We start from the raw sequence: 20849 nt of genomic DNA, 5'->3' as shown, positions 1-20849 counted from the left end.
AGCCAGCTCCCAACACGGAAGCCGGGTGCCAAGCGTCATCTGAGCGCGCCGGAAGTCGCGCTATCCACTTCCTGCTGTGGAGTCTAGGACTGTCTTGCAAGGGCCCCAATCCTCGCCTTAGCTGTGGGGCCACGTTCCACGAAGCCCAGACGACATCGAAGGCGCGAACCTCATCTCCTATCGTAATTCCCCATGCATCCTACCAAGGTGGGCGCCTGGTGTTATACTACTCCAACGCCCGGAGAGCAATAGATGCTTCTGGGACATGATCGAGCGCTCTGTTGACCATTGGAATGTGCCTTTTTTTTTTTCCATCCAGGGTCTCCCAACGTAACCGTGGTTGGCGTGGAACTATGTAAGCCAAGCTTACTTTGAATTCACAGAGATCTCCTGCCTTTACCTCCGAATGTTGTAATTAAATGCATGAGCCACCACGCTTATGGGTGCCACCTTAAGCAAAAGCCAATAATAAAACTAAGTCTTAGATAAGAAAGGAAGGAAGGAAGAGAAAGAAAGAGCTAGCAGGGCTGGAGAGATGGCTCAGCGGTTAAGAGCACTGACTGTTCTAGAAGTCCTGAATTCACAACCATCTGTATTGAGATCCATTGCCCTTTGTGTCTGAAGACAGCTACAGTGTACTCATTTAAATAAAATAAATAAATCTTTAAAAAAAAAAAAAAAAGGCGGCAGTAGCATCTGATAGTTTTGTGCTACGCACTGCACAACTTCCCTTGTTCTATACTTACTTATTCAAAACCCTCAATTTCGAGAGTTGGTATTGTATTTCACAAAAGATTTGGGAATCTGCCTTAAATTACTCAACTTCATGGAAAAGGATTAGCTATGAGTCAGATGACTGAAATTCAAATTTGGGGACAGGATGTTGAGACTGTTTGGTTTTGTTTTTAGGATTTTTATTATTATTATATGAGTACACTGTAGACTTCAGACACACCAGAAGAGGGCATCAGATCCCACTACAGATGGTTGAACCACCATGTGGTTACTGGAATCTGAATTTAGGACCTCTGGAAGAACAGTCAGTGCTCTTAACCACTGAGCCATCTCTCCAGCCCCAGAGTTTCCCAATAAAGCCTTGGCAGTCCTAGAACTCACTCAATCTGTAGATGACACTGGTCTTGAACTCAAAGATCTGCCTGCCTCTACCTCCCCAGTTCGTGGGCCACTGTGCCTTCCCCTAGTTGTAAATTCTTAACCCAACTCAGAATTTCTGCAGAAGAAACCAATAGGTAAATTTCATCACGTCAGGGTTTGTTCTGTCCATGTAGCAGACAGGTTTACTGTATGGACTTCTACTTTTCTACCTAACATGGGCAGTGTTGTATCTAGTAAGAGGACTGGTGAGGATTTAAACATGATTATTATGATTAAAAAATGATGTTAATAGACAGTCTTTTACAGTGGCCGGCTTGGAGGCAAAACATACAAATAAAGGGTGGAAAACATGTAACTCTTTGAGGCTTTGACACTCCCTTCAGATATCCAAGATGCCACAAATGTAAATTCAAACTTTTCCATTGATATATATAACTGTCTCTGTGTTAGTGTGTGGGCATACATACCATAGTACATGTGAAAAAGTCAGAGAACAGCCTAGTGAAGTCTGTTTTCTCTCTCCACTTTTACTAGGTTCTAAGGACAGAACACAAGTCAAGACAATAAGTTCTATCATGAATAATCACTAAAACACAGTCACTTTAAAAAGTAATTCCTAGGAGATAAAGAGAGGGTTCAGTGGGTTCATTGGTTAAGCACACCTGCTACTTTTGCAGAGAACTGGGGTTTGAGTAGTATCATCACATGGTGGCTCATAACTGTCTATAAGCCCAGTTCTGGAGAATTCTACAGGTATACATGTACTGCACACCCATATATGTATGTAACTATTTCATACACATAAAATTAATCTTTTTTAAAAGCAATTTTAGGGGCTGGAGAGATGGATCACCACTCAGAGCACTAACCACTCTTCCAGAGGTCCTGAGTTCAAATCCCAGCAACCACAAGGTGGATCACAACCATCTACAATGGGATCCAGTGCCCTCTTCTGGTGTGTCAGAGGACAGTGTTATACTCACATACATAAAATAAATAAAAACTTTTTAAAGCAATTTCTAAGCCAAGAGTAGTGGCTCATGCCTTTAATTCCAGTACTCAAGAGGCAGGCAGAAATCTTAGAGTTCAAGGCTAGCTTGGTCTACATAATGAGTTCCAGGACAGCCAAAGCTATATAGTGAAACCCTGCCTCGAACAAACATGTGATTTCTAGCTGGTTAGGTAAGCACAACTATAATCCAAGCTCTTGTGAGACAGGAGGATCAGGGTCAAGGGTCAAGATCCGTCCTGGCTACATAGCAATTTAGAGGCCAACATGGGTTCCATGAAACCCTGACTCAAAACAGAACAAAACCATTAGGGGAGTTGAGATGGCCAAACCTGAAGACCTGAATTTGATTTCTAGGACCCACCTGGAGAAAATTGCCTCTGCCCCAAGTTGCCCTCTGACCTCCACATGGATGCCACCACACTCCTACATCCACCCAAAACAAGCACTGTGGGATATTTAAGTATTCATACACAAAGAGAAATAAATGAAAAAAAAAAGTTTCAAATGCTGATCACCTTCAATTCCAGCACTCAAGAGGCAGAGGCAGGCAGATATCTCAGTCAAAGGCCAACCTGGTCTACAGAGTGAGTTCCAGGACTTCCAGAGCTACATAGTAAGAGCCTCCATCTCTCTAAATAAATAAATATCTAACAATACTATTTTTCTTTTGTTTTTCGTTTGTTAGTTTGTTTTAAGACAGGAGTCCTCTCTGTAACCTTTGCAGTCCAAAGTAGCCTAGAACTTAGAGATTTTTCTGCCTCTGCCTCTCAGGAGCTGGGGTTAGAGGCATGTGAGATTATGCCCAGCTTAATAATTGTTCTTAAGCTAAGGTAGAGAGCTCCTGAAGGAGGAAAACTGAGGTTGTCTTCTGGTTTCCACATGCATGTACAAGCGCATACACACATGCACACACATGTATACATACATACACAGGCACACACACAAACCACAGACACAGAAACACAAAAATCTAATAAAACCTATTTTAATAAATGCTGTTTTATTAAAAAATAATAATAAGAGGACAGTATCAAAGGACACTTGCCCTGATGTCAATTTTGATAGCCAGAATTGGGATCCTGTAAGTCACAAAGTGGAAGGAGAGACCAACTCCTAAAAGTTGTTCTTTGTCCTCCGTAAGTGATCTAGTGTACACACCCATGGAAGCCTACCCCATATGCACATAGGCATGCACACACAGACACTCAATAAATACATGCACAAACACACAATAAATAAACACACAAACTACTTAACAAAAAGGAAGGTATAGTTCAGCCATCAACTGCTGTGTAGGTCCTGGCTTCTAGCCCTAACATCAATCTTCTGAGCAAAGATTGTCCTTTATTGCATGGTACATACTTCATAAACCACAGAAGTTTCGAAGGGAAGAGACAATATCATCAAAGATACATGAAAACTAAGAAGTCTGATGGGCGTATTGGCATACCCCTTTAATCCCTTTAATCCCAACACTTAGGAAGCAGATCTCTGAGTTTGAGGCCAGCTTAGTCTTTAAAGTGAATTTTAGGACAGTCAGGGCTGCACAGAGAAACACAGTCTGGAAAAACAGAAAGAAAAAAAAATCAAAATAAGAAAGCGAAGATGGCGTATGGAGCAAAATCTCGTGTAGTGCAAGTCTGATAACCCTGAGTTCAGACTCCACAAGTCCTCTAAGTGTACAGTGTGGTGCAAACAGGCCCATGCATACGTATCACATGCACACGAAGTTAGTAATAAGTAAAATAAACTCCTACAAGTCAGCTGAAGTTCAGAGATTGTAAACTGGCAGGCCTCGGCTCCAATTCAATTCTGGGAATTCTGTGAGGATGGAAACATAGTTCAAGGTGTGATGCTTGCCTAGTGTGCTCAAAGACTGGGTTCTCCCATCAACACTATACACACACACACACACACACACACAGAGAGAGAGAGAGAGAGAGAGAGAGAGACAACAAATACAGACACACACACACATACATACACACATGTACACACACACACATACACACACACACACACAGTCTAACAAGTTCCAGATCAGCTAGGGCTATATGTTGAGAGCCAGTCTCAAATTAAAGAAAGAAAATAATTTAAAGTGTACTACAATATTTTATTTGAGTGTGAGAAATATGTTAATCAATGCTAATTTCTCCTGCCAACATACTTTATGTCAGACATTATCTGAATAGGGACTTCAGCCTGTGACCTATGAAGTGATCGGTGCGTGAGACTGGTCTGCTAACACAACTTGATTAAGAAGAGGGGACAACACTCCAGGCAGGAAACCCAGACATCGGGAGCAGCTGCTGTCTACACAGCAGCTGTAATGGCTGAAAGTAAAGGGTGCATGTTGGGGTTATTTCTCCACTTTCTTCTCTCCTGCCACCACCACCACCTGCACCTCACAACTTCATCCAGCGTGTCACTATAACCTCTACGGTGCAAGCCAGTGTTTGAGAATGCAAGTAGACTCCCAGACATGCTCCTTCAAAAGACTGAGAACTTCAGTCTTAGGATAGGCATGGCGGCACATGACTTTAACCCCAGCGCTCAGGAGGAGGAGGCAGAAGTTCAAGGGCAGCCTGGTCTTCATAGTGACTTCCAGAACAGCCAGAAATACATTGTGAGACTATGTATGTCTCTCTTACACACATTCACACACACATGCACACACACATGCGTGTGAATACACACACACACACACAAACAGATATAATTAATTGAGAAACCTAAACAAATTTTTAATGTTTTTAAATTTTATTCTTATGTAGGTTTTGCCTTTGTGTATGTAAACCACTTGCATGCCGTGCTCTCAGATGCCAGAAGAGGGCGTCGGATCCCTTGGGACCAGAGCCATAAACAAGTGTCTTGTTCATGCTGGGAATTGAATCCCAGATCCTTTGCAAGATCAGTGTTCTTTACCACTGATCCATCCCTCCAGCCGCCCCACCCCATAATTATGCATGAATATATAGTATAAAATAAAATATATGATATAGATTTTATTTCAAATTTCTCTTTTTGTTGTTGTTTTGTTTTAAGACAGTTTCTCTGTAGTCCTGGAAAAAGGTTTATAAACTAGGCTGGCTTTGATCTCAGAGATCCACCTGCATCTGATGCTGGGATTAAAGGCATGCACCATGCCAGGAAGTGGTGGCACATGCCTTTACTCCCAGCTCTAGGGAGGCAGAGGCAGACAGATGGCAGATCTCTGTGGTTCAAGGCCAACCTAGACCACAGAGCAAGTCCCAGGACAGCTTGGGACACACAAAGAAACCCTGTCTCAAAAGAAAAAAAATCAACAAAAACATGAGGCATGTATAATTCCAGGATTCTTTCTTTCCTTTCTTAGACAAAGTCTAACTTTGTAGCCCTTGCTGGCCTTGAACTCACTGTGTAAGCCAGGCTGGCTTTCAAACTCCAAGAGATCCACCTGCTTCTGGCTCCAGAGTGCTGGCATTAAAGAGGTGGTGTCACACCCTACATGCATTTTACTTTATTTTGAGACAAGGTCCCACTACATCATTCTAACTCCGACTGTGAAGCCCAGGCTGCTCAAACTCTCAGCAATCTTGCTGCGTATTCCCTATACCCTGAGGTCTCAGCCCCGCCTCCTCACCCCCCACACTGTACTTAACCCATTGCTCCCCTTCTCTTTTATTGACATAGGTTTCTGTTTCATTTTGTTTTTAGTGTATATGAGCACTCCATAGCTGTCTTCAGACACACCAGAAGAGGACATCAGATCCCATTACAGATGGTTGTGAGCCACCGTGTGTTTGCTGGGATTTGAACTCAGGACCTCAGTGCTCTTAAGCCAAGCTATCTCTCCAGCCCAACATAGTTTTCTAATTGATGTAAAATGTATGTGTGTGTGTGTGTGTGTGTGTGTGCCCTCTTTGGCCAGAAGAGGCTGTTGCGTCTCCTGGAGCAAGAGTTACAGGACCATTGTGAGCCACTGAATGAGGGTTCTGGGAACGGAGCTCTGGTTCTCTCATTCTTATCACTGAGGGGTCTCTTCAACCCACTTATTCATTGTTTTGTCCTCCTGGTCTCAACTTAAAGAACACTTTTTCACTCCATCTAGGAAAGACTCAGCACGATGTGGTTAGTAGTGTTTGTGTGACAAAGGACAAAGGCCTGCTGGCTGTTCTACGGTACATGTTGTTCTAGCTACTTCAAAGGCCCATGTCGTTGGAGAACCTTCTCCTTTTGTGCTCGCTTTTGAGACATTAGGACAGTCTCATGTAGTCAAGTCTGTCCTTGAACTCCTGATCCTCCGGCCTTGCCCTCAGCCCTGGTATTACAGGCATGTGATGTCACGCTTCTTTAGCATGCAGGCCTGCCCTGTGCTTCTCTGGTTTATACTGACTTAACCAGAATCCCTCTGGTCTACGTTGTTTCCAGTATGACTAGGATGCATAGAGGAATAAATCGAGGTGTCCCTTTTCCTTGGGTGGCATGGACACACCGGGATACAGCCAGCCACGCCCCTGAGTGCTCAGCTGACGTTTGAATGAGTTTTCACGGCGGACACCAAGGTTTACTTCAGATGGAGGCTTTATTGGTTTGGTTCTCTCAGAGACTTTGGACCAGGGCGGAAGCAGGAGCTGAGCAAGCTAAGGTCAGAGTCCAGTCCTGCTCTGGGCTAGGTCAGTCACTGGGACCTGGAAGTGGGGGAGACAAGAAAAGACAGGGCGGAAGGGAGTTACCAACTTGGAGTCAGCTCAGCAAGTTTATCCTGCTGTCCAGGCATCGATAAGCCACTCCTACCTGCAAATGACCTTTTCAATGATTGATTAGTAGTCAAAATCCCTCATAAAAGTACCAAGACAGCACCCCCCACCTTCCAACAGACTTGTCCTCTCAACTAGCTTGATCACATTCTTGTGTGTGTGTGTGTATCTGTGTGTACATACATATATATGTATGTGTGTGTGCACATGCATAATGTACAGACCACAGGTTAATATCCACTCTAATTTTTTAATTATTTTTTTATTTTGTATGTTTGCATATTTTGCCCACATGTATGTATGATGTGCATACAATGCCTGTGGAGGCCCAAAGAGAATCCTCTGGGAACAAAACCCAGGTCCTCTGGAAGAACAAGTGCTTAACCACTGAATCATCTCTCCAGCCTTTGCCCACTTTGTTTTTTCTTTTAAGACAGACTTTAAAAAAAAAAAAAAAAAAAAAAAAAAAAAAAGACAGACTTTTACTGTTTTCTCTTGATATCCTGGAACTCACTCTGTAGACCCAGCTGCCTTAAATCACAGGGATCTGACTCTGCCTCCCAAATGCTGGGATTAAAGGTGTGCGCCACCATGTCCGGTCCAACAAGCACTTTACCCATTAAGCTGTCTCCTCTCCAATCCTCTTCTCCCTCTTTACCTTCTGGAAAGCACCCAGATTTGCTCCCTCCACCCCTCCCCCAGCTCCTAGTACATCTGGTTGTGTTTGGGTTTCTGAGTTTCGAATCGAGATCCTCTTCACCATGGGGCTCATGGGCCACTCCACAATATTTAGACTCTTGCTCTGGAGCAGAACCTAGCTGATGGCCTTGGGGACGAACAGTGATTATAGAACAGAACCATGTGAACAAATAGAGGTTCTGGGAAGGTGCCCTGGCCCAAAGGTCGGGAAGGAAAGCTGAGAACAGAAAGGGCAGCTACTTGAAAAGACAGAGAACCTAAACTAACAAGCTTGCAACAGCCCATGGTCCCTGTGTTCCTCACCTGAGTCGGCAGAGCTCCGTTTGGTCCACTATCCAGGCCAGTAGCTCTTGAATCAGCAGGTCCCTCAGCACATCTTCATCACTGAGGCTCTTGGGCAAAGAGCTGCAAAGGAGACATGGCAGGAGCCAGGGTGCTTTGTTTGCAGATAGAGCCATACCCTGTAGCTCAGAACTTGCTATGCAACCCAAGTTGGGCAGCCTCTGTCTCTGGAGTGCATGGGCTAGGAGCTAGGAAGCTAACACAGCTTGCTGCCTCTGGGTTAATTCCGCTCTCAGATCCTGAGACTCCTTTGTGCAGGGCCCTACATGGTTTTACCTACATGCCTACCCAGAGAATACAGGGTCCACAATCCGGGAAAAACCAAACCCAACTTTGCAGTGAGGTGGCTCACCAAATCACTTTGAGAAATCTGTGAGAATGCATCCCAGTGACCCCAGAGAGAACTTTCCTGAGCTTTACATCATTGCTTCATAGAGTAGGTGGCTGATCTCAGGAGTTTGGCTTTGAGAGGTTGCCAAGGTCTCCCAGTGCCTTCCTGAGACTTGGCAAGGAAGCTCAGGTCTAAGGTTCCTATCCCTTTTCCTCTCTCTCTCTTTTATATATAAGTACTGTGGCTGTCCTCAGACACACCAGAAGAGGGCATCATTACAGATGGTTGTGAGCTACCATGTGGTTTCTGGGATTTGAACTCAGGACTTCTGTCTGAGCCATCTCTCCAGCCTCCACTCTCTCTTGATTCAGAAAATCATGTATACCTTTAGTCACAGACCTTAGAAAGCCCTTAGGGGGTCCTACTGGAGGACCCCTCACTGGTCCCCTTCTTAAGTTTTTAGAGGGAGGGGTGCTGAGAGACGGGGCGGGGGGGGGGGAGAGGGAGAGAGAGCAGGAGGCTGTTTCCCCTCCCCGGACAGTGGACTCACCTCCCCTGTGCCTCTTTCTCCTCATTTCTCTGAGATTGTCCTGCCAGCTCCAAAGCCCGGGCCTCTCTCTGGGTGAGGTTGTGTTTCCAGCTGAAGAAATGAAGACCATTCAAAAATGAACTGGGCTGCAGGGGACAACTCGGGGCACTGGAACCTTCAATTCTTCACGTAGAAGCAACAGTGCCCAGTCCTGTACTGACACCCCCAACCCCCCAGCACTGCCTGTGCTCAGTCTCTTCCATCACTGACAGCTCTTCAGAATCCACCAGACAGCAGCGAGCAAGACTTAGCACGGGCTGGGAAAGGCACAGTGGTGGTTTATTTCCAGTCTGATGAAGTAGCCACCACCCAATAGGCAACTGGGCTCCTCCTGCCTTCATCTCCACATCTCTGTAGCCGGTCTTTCGCTACTTTGAGAGTTCTTTCTTTCACCCTCTCCACCTCTTTTCCTCCACCCTTTCAGCCCCCTAACACCAGATAAGAGGAAAGCAAAACAAAACAAAGCAAAATAAATAGAGAAGAAATGAATGACATTATCTTTACACTACTTCCTGGTGATTAGGGCCACCGAGTTCTTGGGGCAAGTTTGCTCTTCACCATTAGGATATATAAATTCTTCTTTCTTCTTTACCCAGGACAGGACTACATACACAGGACTACAGATACCAACAACAATCAATGGCAGCCAACCAACAACCTCCCCCGAAAAAAAAAACCCCTCTGGATCCTAGCATTATATATCCTCTGAAAAGTCCTCAGAACTCCAAACATCACACAGTAGCAGAAACCATCTGCTGCTGGCAAAATCACATCGGTGGTCGAGCACAAGGCCAATCAGTCAGCTGCTGTGGACAACCTGAAGCAGGTCCATATCCCACACCCGGGATTAAAACAAAGACACATTCTTATGATGTTTCTGTGTTTCCTAAGCAAATCAAAATACCAAAATTGTCACTACAACTCTCTTTGGAAGTGAAGGACGGGGAGCTAGAGAGATGGCTCAATGGCTAAGAGCACTGCCTTCTCTTCTAGAGGACTCAGGTTCAATTCCCAGCACCCACATGGCAGCTCACAACCATCTATAACTCCTGTACACCCTCACACAAACATGAGCCCAGTCGGTCTCAGGGTCCTGGTCATACAAGTTCCTCATGCTCACTTTTTGAAAGGTATCTGTGGAATTGTGAACCTCACAGACCATGTGGTCACCTGGGAGATGACGGTGTGAGCATAGAGTTTGGCATGGGGACAGGCAGGAGCTACTTACTCATTCTTCTTCCCCTTTTGGGCCAGCAGCCAGTTGACAAAGTCTTGCTGGCGGATCTTGTCCATGGCGATGCTGTAATCACTGATGAAAGTCCCCTCTGCGTACCTTGGGCCTCGGGGGCCAGCAAACTTAGCATGGGACCTGAGAGGTGAGAGAGAGAAACCAGGGTACCAGTGAAGGGAAGGTCGGGGAAATCCCATTGGTTGTTTCAGTCCTTTGGTTCATAGCCAACCACAATAGAGTGAGCTCAGCTGGGCCTGAGAGTGCATGTGGGTAATCCCAGCACTTGGAAGAAAGAGGCCAGAGGATCACTGGAAGTTCAAGGCCAGCCTATGTGATATAGCTGGATGCCATCTCAAAAATAATGATGATGATGAAGAAGAAGTAATAATAGTCAGCACTCAGGAGGCACAGGCAGGTGGATCTCTGTGAGTTCAAGGCCAGCCTGGTCTAGGACAGCCAGAGCTACATAGAAAGACAATGTCTCAGGGGCTAGAGAGATGTCTCAGCAGTTAAGAGCACTGACTGCTCTTCCAGAGATCCTGAGTTCAAATCCCAGCAACCACATGGTGACTCACAACCATCTGTAATGAGATCTGATGCCCTCTTCTGGTGTGTCTGAAGACAGCTACAGTGTACTCACATATAATAAATAAATAAATCTTAAAAAAAGACAACGTCTCAAAAACAATAACAATAAATATTGTTACTAACCGTTACTAAGAATTAATTGCTACTAATATTATTGTTAATATTGTATACTACTACTACTACTAATAATAATAATAGTAATAACAGGGAAGGACTGCTGAACCTGTTTGGCACACAAAGGGGCTTGCTGCCAAGCCTGACAACCTGAGCTCCCATCGCAGGACTTACGTGACAGAATAAGAGATCCACTTCCTACAAGCTCCATCCCAAAGAAAGAACAGAAGAACTTAGTACCAGATGTGGTAGCACCTGGTGTGATCTCAGAGCTTAGGGGATGGAGGCAGGGGAATCTCGAGTTCTGCTGTTTCTATTTTATTTTATTACTATTATGGAGGGTTTCCCATGATGCAGTGCATGTAGAGGTCAGAGGACGCCACTACGGAGGTGTTTCTCTCTGTCCACCTTGTCATGGGTTCTGTGGATCGAACTTAGGCTGTCAGATTTGCATGTGACTTTACCAGCTTAACCATCTCACTGGACCCAGATCCAAAGATTTAAACTACCCCTGGCTGCATAGACAGACCCTGTCTCTCTGTAACAACATCAACACTGACAGTACTTGGTGAAGTCACAGAGAGTACTTACTATGTTTGACTCAAGCCTCTTTATTGAGATAGGGTCTTACTATGTGGTCCTGGCTGGCCCGGAACTCGGCACGTCTGCTTCTGTCTCCAGAGTGCAAGAAATGAACATAATGTGCTATCATTCATGGGATTTGAGCTTTTGTTCTTAACATGATCTGTCTCTCCTTGTAAGTGCTTGTGTTTCTGATGGCTTTCATATTTTACATGTGCCAACTTTGCATGATGTATGGATTGTCCTCGCATTTTAGAAATATCAGTTGTATATTGACAGGTTTCTGCCTTGGTTCCCCAAGACAGTATCAGAGTCTTCTGTCTTTTTATGTAGCCTGGGTTAGCCTCAAACTTTCAAAATCCCTGCTTCTACCTGCCAAGTACTGGGATCACAGGTGTGAGCTGCCGTGCCCAGCATTGCCCAGTCCTGTAGTTGTCTTGGCTTTGGTCCACAGTACTCTGTAATATGTCTATGTGGTTCTTTTCTTTTCTGTGCCTGCCTTGCTCCATGTTCTCACTGAAGGCCAGAGTCCACTGTGGATCTTTGCACACATGTATTCTGACCTGTGCCTGGTGCTCAGGAAGCTCCTATGAGATCTGAGGGAATGCACACATGTGTCATCAATGGAATGCACACGTGTCATCGATGATGCCTCTCAGCCACCAGAATGTTCTTCCACAGACCTAGCTAACCACAGTCTCTCTCTCTCTTCAACAGGGATTCTTAATACATGATTCCCTAATTCTGTTCCCAGTGCATGCTTAGGCTGCAGACTGGCTGTCCTTCTTACCATCCCTCCTCTCAGTCTGGAGTGTCTCCCTTTATTACCACCCCTTTTCCAAGCTAGCTTATATTCCGGCCCTCGGGCCCCCACAATGCCTACCGAAACTCAACCTCTTCTTTTTCTCCGAGCCCGACAGCCAGGAACAGGAGCACCAGCAGCAGAGAGCAGGTCTTCAAAGCCACCATCTTCCTAGATTGTGTCTCCGAGCTGAGAAAGAAAAGGGGCTGTCTTATACCAAGCGGGGATCCAGGAGCCCACTGGGGCTTGAGCGAGTGCTGAGTGCTGGGGTGGGGCTTTACTGAAATGAATGGAAGGGACATGGAGCCTTGGTCCAGAGCTGTTCCTGCTTTGAAGATTTGGAGTGGGGTGGGATGGAAGATCTGGGAAGAAGAAAGCAGCAAAGCCTAGGTGGTGGGAACTCCTTTCCTGGCTCCTTACCAGACATCACAGGGATAGGATTTAGCAAGATTATCCCCATAAAGCCCTAACTAAGTTCATAGCAGCCCACCTCCCTGCTTCCAACCGAGCGTTACTCAGCCATCATAGTCCTCTCCTAAATGAAAGTTACACCGAAAAACACCCTGTTACACACACTCCTTCTCACAATTAACTATCCCAACTCTAAAGTCTTCCTTAAGTTTCGTCTGAACTTCTTCAGGGGTGTGGACCTGTTACAGTACTTAGGAGAGACAGGAAGTAGTGAGAAACCTTGCTCCAGATCCCTGAAGACCAGAGCTAGCCCAAGGCAGTGAAACCTGGTCTCCTAAGAATCTCTTTGTACTATTTTCTGGATTCCCCTGGAGACAAGGAGAGAGAAAGGAGCCAGAAGACCCACTTCCTCCTGGGCTAGCCTGGGTCTATCCCAGCTTCTTTCTTACCCAACAGCTCTTCTTAGCTCTTCCAGGAGGGCAGGATGAGGTCCCTTTCTCCTACCTGTTGGCTCTCAGGATCTTGCCTCAAGGCCCTGTCTTAGCTTCCTTATATTCAGATACCACAGACTGCTGATTAACCTGAAAACCTCTTATCTCTGAAGCTCAAGCCCAGCTCCTGCCCACTGAAACCCATTATACACCTAATCACTTCTTCTCCCTTTGCTCCAGGGCTGTGCTAATGGGCAATTAACATTTGGGTATCTCCAGTGTTATCTGGGGGCTGCCTGGTGGGCAGGGTAGCCTGCGCACCCCCTTTTTCCTCTCTTTTCTGGGCACAGGGCCTGCTGTTCTCTGCCCTACATCCTGTTGGATTCTGTGGGGAAAAGGGTTGCCTTGGTGAGAGTCAGCTGGGGTGGTCTGAGGGAAGGGGCACCCCACAAAGCCATAGGTGACTTTTGAGGGAACAGGAGGGATCAGGGTGGTCTAAATCCCAAATGTGAATGTTAACTGATAATGGTGGCACTCCGGAAGTGATACTACCCTGAGGTAAGTGTCTTGAGAGTTCCTAGTGACTCAAGGTGAACTTAGAGTTTACAGTCACATGGTTACCTACTTGGGTAATATGAATGGGATAACAGGGCACATACATATGTTGGAGGCTCAAGAAAGATATAACTCCCTCCACAACAATATCTATCTATCTATCTATCTATCTATCTATCTATCTATCTATCTATCTTTTATCTATCGGTTTATTTATTTATTTTTTTGAGACAGGGATTTCTTGCTGTCCTGAAACTTGCTCTGTAGAGCAGGCTGGCCTTGAACTCAGAGATCCCCCTGCTTCTACCTCCAGAGTGCGTGAATTAAAGGTGTGTGCTACCACTGTCCCAGCTAAGATAAATAAATATATATATATATATATATATATATATATATATTTGTATGTATGCGCATGTGTATATGCATATATATTGTATATGTTATTTATTCTATTCATATGACTGCTTTATCTGAACATATGTCTGTGTACCACATACATGCCTGGGGCCCGAGGAAGTGATGAGCTTCCATATGGATGCTGGGAATTGAACCCAGATCCTTCATGAGAACAGTAAGTGTTCTTAAACACTGAGCCAACAACTCTCCAGCTGTAAGATTTATCTATTTATTTATTTATCTGGTAAGCAGCCCAGGCTGGTCTCAAATTTGATATGTAGTTGATGTTATCCTTGAACCTCTCTGATCTTCCCTCCCCCTCATAAGTGCATCTTAGTAGCGCCGTGTAAAGATTTATAAGCCAATCATGGTGAAGTATGCTTGTTCTCAGGAGGTGAGGAAGGAGGGTTGCTGAGAACTTGAGGCCAGTCTGAACTACACAATGGAAGCATTTCAAAAAATTTTTTTAAAAGGCTGGGCATGGCATGGCAGTGCATACTGGTAACCGTGGCATTTGGGAGACAAAGGCAAGAAGATTCTGTGGGTCTGAAAATAGCAAGTGATACATAGCAAAGACCATGTGTCAAGGGCTGGAGAGATGGCTCAGTGGTTAAGATCACTGACTCCTTTTCCAGATGGTCTTGAGTTCAATTCCCAGCAACCACATGATGACTCACAGCCATCCGTAACAGGATCCGGTGATGCCCTCTTCTAATGTGACTGAAGAGAGCAACAGTGTACTCACATAAAATAAATATAAATCTTTAAATAAAAAAAGACCTTATGTCAATCAATTTTAATGCACCAATAAAAAGAACTACCAAGGGGTTGGAGAGGTGACTCAAGGATTAAGAGCACTTGTTGCTTTTGTGCAGGATCCAGGTTGGGTTCTAAACTCCAGTTCCAGGGAATCTGATGCCCTCTTCTTTGGCCCCCTACATGTACATGCACACAGTACACATGCATACATACACACAAAACACAGGTATATAAGATAAAGTAATTTATTTTCTTTATTTTTGCTGGGATTCTGTAAACCCCACCCCTCAATTACCTGGCAGTAGCCAGGTATGTCCGCCCCAGTGATCTGACACTATAAAAGGGGCTGCTTGCCCCCTCCTCTCTCTCTTGGCCACTCTTGCCTCCTGGCTCTCTTCCTCTCCCAACCCTACCCCTCTTCTTCCCCTTCCCTCCCCCCCCTCTCCTCGTGCTCATGGCCAGCCTCTACTCTTCTACTTCCCTCTCTCTCTCTGCCTCCACTATCCTCTTAACTCTCTCATGACCTGAATAAACTGTATTCTGTACTATACTGTCGTGTGGCTGGTCCCTCAGGGAAGGGATTCCCAACATGGGCCTCCCAGAGGCATCTCCCTTGCCCCCAGGCCTCACCACATCTTCATGGGCCATATGCGCCCCCCACTCTCTTCATCCTTCCCCTAACATTGGTGCAGAAACCCGGGACGTCATCTTTTCACAACATTAGTGCCCCGTCATCTTTTCTTTACAATTTTAATTTTATTTAATTTTAAAAAATATTTTAAAAGGTTGGGCTTTGGTGATATAGCACATGCCTTCACTCATCTCAGCACTTGGGAGGCAGAGGCAGGAGGATCTCTGAGTTTAAGGTCAGCCTGGTCTACAGAGCAAGGTTCGGGACAGCCAGGGTTGCACAGAGAAACCCTGTCTAGAAAAACAAAATTTTTAAAATGAAAAATTAAAGGCCTGTCTCAGAAGACCCAACTTAAATAGTAAAAGTCCCCATGACATCACTAACTCAGCTCAAAGACAGCCCTGCTCAAAAACAGAATCAAAAAAATATGTATGAAACCCAAGTCCTTCCTCAAACACCAAAGTCTGTGAGCCTGTCACATCCTCTTTTATCACAGGCCCTTCAGAGGTCACTTCATCCTGGCCTCTATCCCTTATCAGTCTGAAGGCTCTCTAGGAGGAGCCATGACATTGGGACCATATCCTCTCAGCATAGTGAGGTTTCTTGGGGTTCAAGGCTGAGACCCTTGAAAAGCTTTGTTTGCCTTTCCATTTAGGACAGGGCTCTGGCCACAGGGTTCAGACTCCATCTTTGTCGGTCCTGGGAGGCCTTTTTCTTGGGCCCTTCCTTTCTTTCTTCACTCAACCTGCCTGTTGGAACCTTTAACCCAGTAAGCTCAGGTCCTGCCTACAGCCCCAGGGCCTAGTGGAGGTCACTTTGTTACTCTGGCGGCCTCAGAGGAAGATCTCATGTGGCGTTAAGTGTCCTTGTGGGATGAGAGGTCGCTGAACTGGAAAGACTGCTCACTTCTGCCTCCTGGAAACCTAGCCCGCCTACTCAACCATCCCTTAACATCTAGATAGCCTTCTTCCCCGGGAGCAAGTTCTGCATGCATCTCCCAGCTACCAGAAGGCTGAGATTAGGTGTCAGGACAGATTTAGCTTCCAGAGGGGAGGCAGGAGCTGCTGGAGATCTTGAATGCTGCTGAGTAACATAGTTAATGGGCTTGTGATGTGTGTACCAGAGCTGGATACTCCCCGTCTCATGGTGGAGGGTACCCAAAAACAGGAGACATCATTCTCTGGGCTCTAGAGTCTGGTGTAAAGTACAGTAAAGGAAGGCTCTGTGGTAAGTCCCTAAGGCTATGTGAGCTGCCGGGTCCTCTGTGTTCTGAGATGGTGCTTTTGTACCCTTTCTGCCAGCCTCTGTGGCTGTCTCCCAGCTGCCCTTTGATTTCTTTGTTGCTATTGTTTATTATTATTATTGTTGTTGTTGTTGTTGTTGTTTGTTTGTTTGTCTGAGATAGGATGTTACATGTAATGTAGCCTTGGCTGGTCTGGAACTTGCTATTTTAACCAAGTTAGCTTCAAACTTGTGTTAATTTTCTGACAATACAGGGATATGTTTCTGTGTCCATTGTCCTTTTGTTTGCTTATTTGAGAGGGAGTCTTAGATAGTCCAGGTTGACCTCAAACTAACTAGTCCACTGTGCAGCTGAAAATGGCTTTGGCTTTTTGATTCTCTGCTGCCACCTCCCAAGTGCTAGGATCACAGGTGTGCGCTACCATACCCGGGTTTATTGTTTGATTTCTGTTTTGCTTGAGAGAGGGTCTTACTCTGTAGCCTAGGCTCTCCTGAAATTCACTCTGTAGCCCAGGCTGGCCACCTCTAAGCCACAGAAATCCTATAGCCTGGACTTTCTTCCATTCTGGAAACACAGGAGCAGACACCCAACTTGTTTGGTTTCAGAGATAAGTTTTGTTTTGTAGTTCAGGATGGCCTTGAACATCTGGTCCTCCTACCTCAGTCTTCCAAGCACTGAGACTGTAGGCATGTGACACCATCAAAAGTTTCCCTTTGATCATGAAGTGGCCCCTGTGCCCGGAAATGGATAAATCAAGGACAAGGTATCCTGGGTTCTGGGAAGGGGCAGGTGGTGAGCTGGAGTCTGGAAGTTTTTCCACTTCTGAGGGGGCAACAAAACCAAGAGGAGAGGGCCAGTAAATAATCCAGACACCTCATGAGTCCCCAAGGGTCCCCTTGGGAGGCAGAAAAGCAGAGAACTGATCCTGGAAAGTGTCTGGAAGTATGGTAGAATTGTTCCTTTACTTTTTTTTTTTTTTTTTAAATAAAGCAATTTCTTTTTTTTTAAAGATTTGTTTGTTTGTTTGTTTATTTATTTATTTAATGTGTGTGAGTACACTGTAGCTGTCTTCGGAAACACCAGGAGAAGGTATTGGATCCCATTACAGATGGCTGTGGCCACCATGTGGTTGCTGGGATTTGAACTCAGGACCTCTGGAAGAGCAGCCAGTGCTCTCTCCAGTTCCGAACTGTTTCCTTTTCATCGTGGTGCTGAGGATCAAACCCAGGATGTTAGAGATGTTAACTAAGTACACACACTCCACTGCTTGCACCCTTAGCATAGGCCAGCTGGACTTGATCAAAATAGTTTAATAAGTGCAAATGGCAGCTCAGCATAGCAGACCACACTGGAACAGAGCTGTAACCTCAGAGTCCTGTGTGCTCTCAGGTGTGTGGGGGCCTGGGGGGGGTTCAGAAGGGAACAGAGTCCCCCTTTGCCTATTTCACTACAGAAAAGTTTTAGTTGTGAGGGGTCTAAGGACACAGGCAATGTGAGTCACCCTAACTGGCCCTAAACTCAGGCAGGTGGAGAGAATGCATAGACTAAGATGATAGTAGGGAACCCCAAAAGTTAAAGGTTCAAGATGAGGTAGAGGGAAGCTGGTGTGGTGCATGATGCCTGAAATACTTTCAAGGCTGAGGGAGGAGAACTCCATGTTTGGGGCTAGCCTATAGATAAAGTGAATTCCAGGCTAGCCTGAGCTACAGTGTGAAAACTCTCTCTCTCTCTCTCTCTCTCTCTCTCTCTCTCTCTCTCTCTCTCACACACACACACACACACACACACACACACACACACACACACACACACACACACACGGGGGTGGGGGGGAGAGAGAGAGAGAGGGAGGGAGAGAGAGAGAAAGGGGGAGGGGGGAGGGGTGGTGGTGGTGGTGTGTACTGTGGCATGAAGCAGTCTCTCACTTCCTGGCCCCTCCTGGATTCTGAGTTAGAACAGGAGCTTTCTTTCTGGAGAAAACAGGAGTTTTCTCTCAGGGCTTTTGCTGGCTCTTCCAGCCTTCACTGGTGACTCACCACCACTTCCCCCTACACACTCTGCAGACATTCCAGGCCCAGCTTACCTCAGTGGCAGGCTGACTCAGAGCAGGCCTTCCCTGCCTTGGTCTCTGCTTTTGAAGTTCTTTTCTCTCCAAACTCCATGGCTGACTCAGAAAGCCACATCCCTCTCAGATCCCGAGGGAACACCATGCCTGGTGGTACAGCCTGCTTACCTGGATTGCAAGAAGAACCTCCTCCCCAGTTTCTTCCCTACCCCACTGTCCAGCTAAGATAGTTCTTCAAAACAGAGTAGACTGCCTACACAGCCTTCCTCGGCCATCTGAATCGGCTTAGCTATGCCATCTCAGAGTTGAGAATGCGGCTCATTGATAGCCAGCTTGTCTAGTGTGAACGAAGCCCCGATTTGATCTTTAACATGATATAACCTGGGTGTTTTATAGTGTTGTTCTGGCACTATAAACCTAAGTTAAAGGTCATTCTTAGCTAGATAGTGAGTTGTGACTAATGGACTGTGTGAGACATTCTCTCAAAAACACAGCAAAACAAGCAAAAACAAAACCCAAACCCCAAACAACCGCTCAACAACAAAGTTCACTATCTAGTAGCTCACAAACTGCCTCTAGCTCCAGGGGATCTGAACAACTCTTCTGACCTCTGTGGGCATCTCACCCACTACACACACACATACACACACACAGACACACACACAATTTATTTAATATAATTTTGAAAGTGTCTCACTTTGCAATCCTCTTGGCTGGGAATTTGCTATGTAAACCAGGTTGACCTGGAACTCAGAGTTCTGTGTCTAGCTCTACTTTTTGAGTGCTGAGATTAAAGGTGTGAATCTCTATGCTTAGCATTATTGGTTTTGTTGTTGTAGTTGTTTGTTTTTCCCTCAGACAGGGTGTCTCTGTGTAGCCCTGGCTGTCTAGGAACTCACTGTGTAGACCAGGCTGGCCTCCAACTCAAGAGATCCACCTTTCTCTGCCTCCTGAGTGCTGGGATTAAAGGTGTGCACCACCACACTAAGCTACAGTTTAAATTTTCATTTATTTATCTGGGGGGGGCACATACATGGTACAGTGTGTGAAAGTCTGAGTAGGATTTTGGGAGGGAGTTTTCCTTCCATCATGTGGGTCCTGGTGTTTGAACTCAGGCCATCAGGCTTGGAGGTAAGCACCTTTACCCTCTGAGCCATATCTTGCCCCACCCCCATGGGATGTTGCTATTGTTTTTTATTTCTAAAATATAAAAATAACCTGGGCAGTGGTGGAACACATTTTTAATAGAAACAATCATGTAGCCTACTTCATGGTTAATTGACATATTTTGGAAAGTTCTTTGCATTCTCTTCCTCAGAAAAATGCTACAAAGGGAGAACTCTGAATTACAGTTTAAAAATCTTACTCGAGCCACCAGATGCTAGGAGGGAAGAAAGGCATGCTGGGAACCATAGGGGATCCCTAGGATGTTGGCAGGACCAAGACATCTGCTGCTACAAGTCAAAGCTAGAGAGACACATTTCTTTTTCTTTTTTTTTTCCTCAGAACTCTGGCTATCCTGGAATTCCCTATGTAGACCAGTGTGTCCTGGAACTTGGAGATCCACATGCCTTTGCTTCCTGAGTGCTGGGATTAAAGGTGTGTGCCACTTTATCAGGGTCCTAAGGGCAAATTTCAGTGTCTTTGCTTTTGATGAGATTTTGCAATGTGTATAGAGTAGAGGTTCTGTGTGGCCTCAGAATCCTTTGTTATTACTTGATCAATGGGATTTTTCAATAGGTAGCATTTTTCCAGCCACAGGGCTCATGGAGATATGACAGAGGGTCTGTGTGGTAAAAATAATGTAAACCACTCACTTAGAGTAAAGGAGGTGGTGATGTGGTTTTCAGTGTGTTATAGAATGTGAGCTCCCCCACCCCGCAGCAAGAAACCCCAGGACCGATGAAGGAGAGTTTGGAGCTTCACCTCCAGAGGATTACAGTGAATCTAATAAAAGGCTCAGGATTAGAGAGGAGAGATGTGCCTGCAGGAGCCAGGACATAGGAGCCACATGTGAATCTGGCTGCTTGTTCCTCCGTGTTTGTACTGTGGGCTCTAAGTTTCAGGGCACACCATCTCATTTTACTATGAAGACATGTATAATTAATCAGACCGTTAGCTAAAGTCACGCCATATCCGGGATTGATCTGTGGAGGTGCAGTTAACCTTCAGCTCTGGGTGCTAATGGAAGACATTCTGGTGGCATCAAATCC

The 20849-nt window shown here is 45.6% G+C and overlaps 1 protein-coding gene across 1 annotated transcript; it reads right to left on the bottom strand.

Moving 5' to 3' along the window:
* Nucleotides 1-7865: 7865 nt before the first annotated feature.
* Nucleotides 7866-12312, bottom strand: GIP (gastric inhibitory polypeptide; the record flags this gene model as incomplete). The annotated part of the gene is made up of 4 exons (XM_080922273.1): nt 7866-7971; nt 8790-8879; nt 10057-10197; nt 12227-12312. 4 exons carry the CDS (start codon nt 12310-12312, stop codon nt 7866-7868), a joined length of 423 nt encoding a protein of 140 aa, XP_080778399.1.
* Nucleotides 12313-20849: the final 8537 nt, after the last annotated feature.

Source organism: Micromys minutus (genome assembly GCF_963924665.1).
Source record: "Micromys minutus genome assembly, chromosome: 10".
In the NCBI taxonomy this organism is placed as follows: domain Eukaryota; kingdom Metazoa; phylum Chordata; class Mammalia; order Rodentia; family Muridae; genus Micromys; species Micromys minutus.
This window is presented reverse-complemented; position numbering and strand designations above follow the sequence as displayed.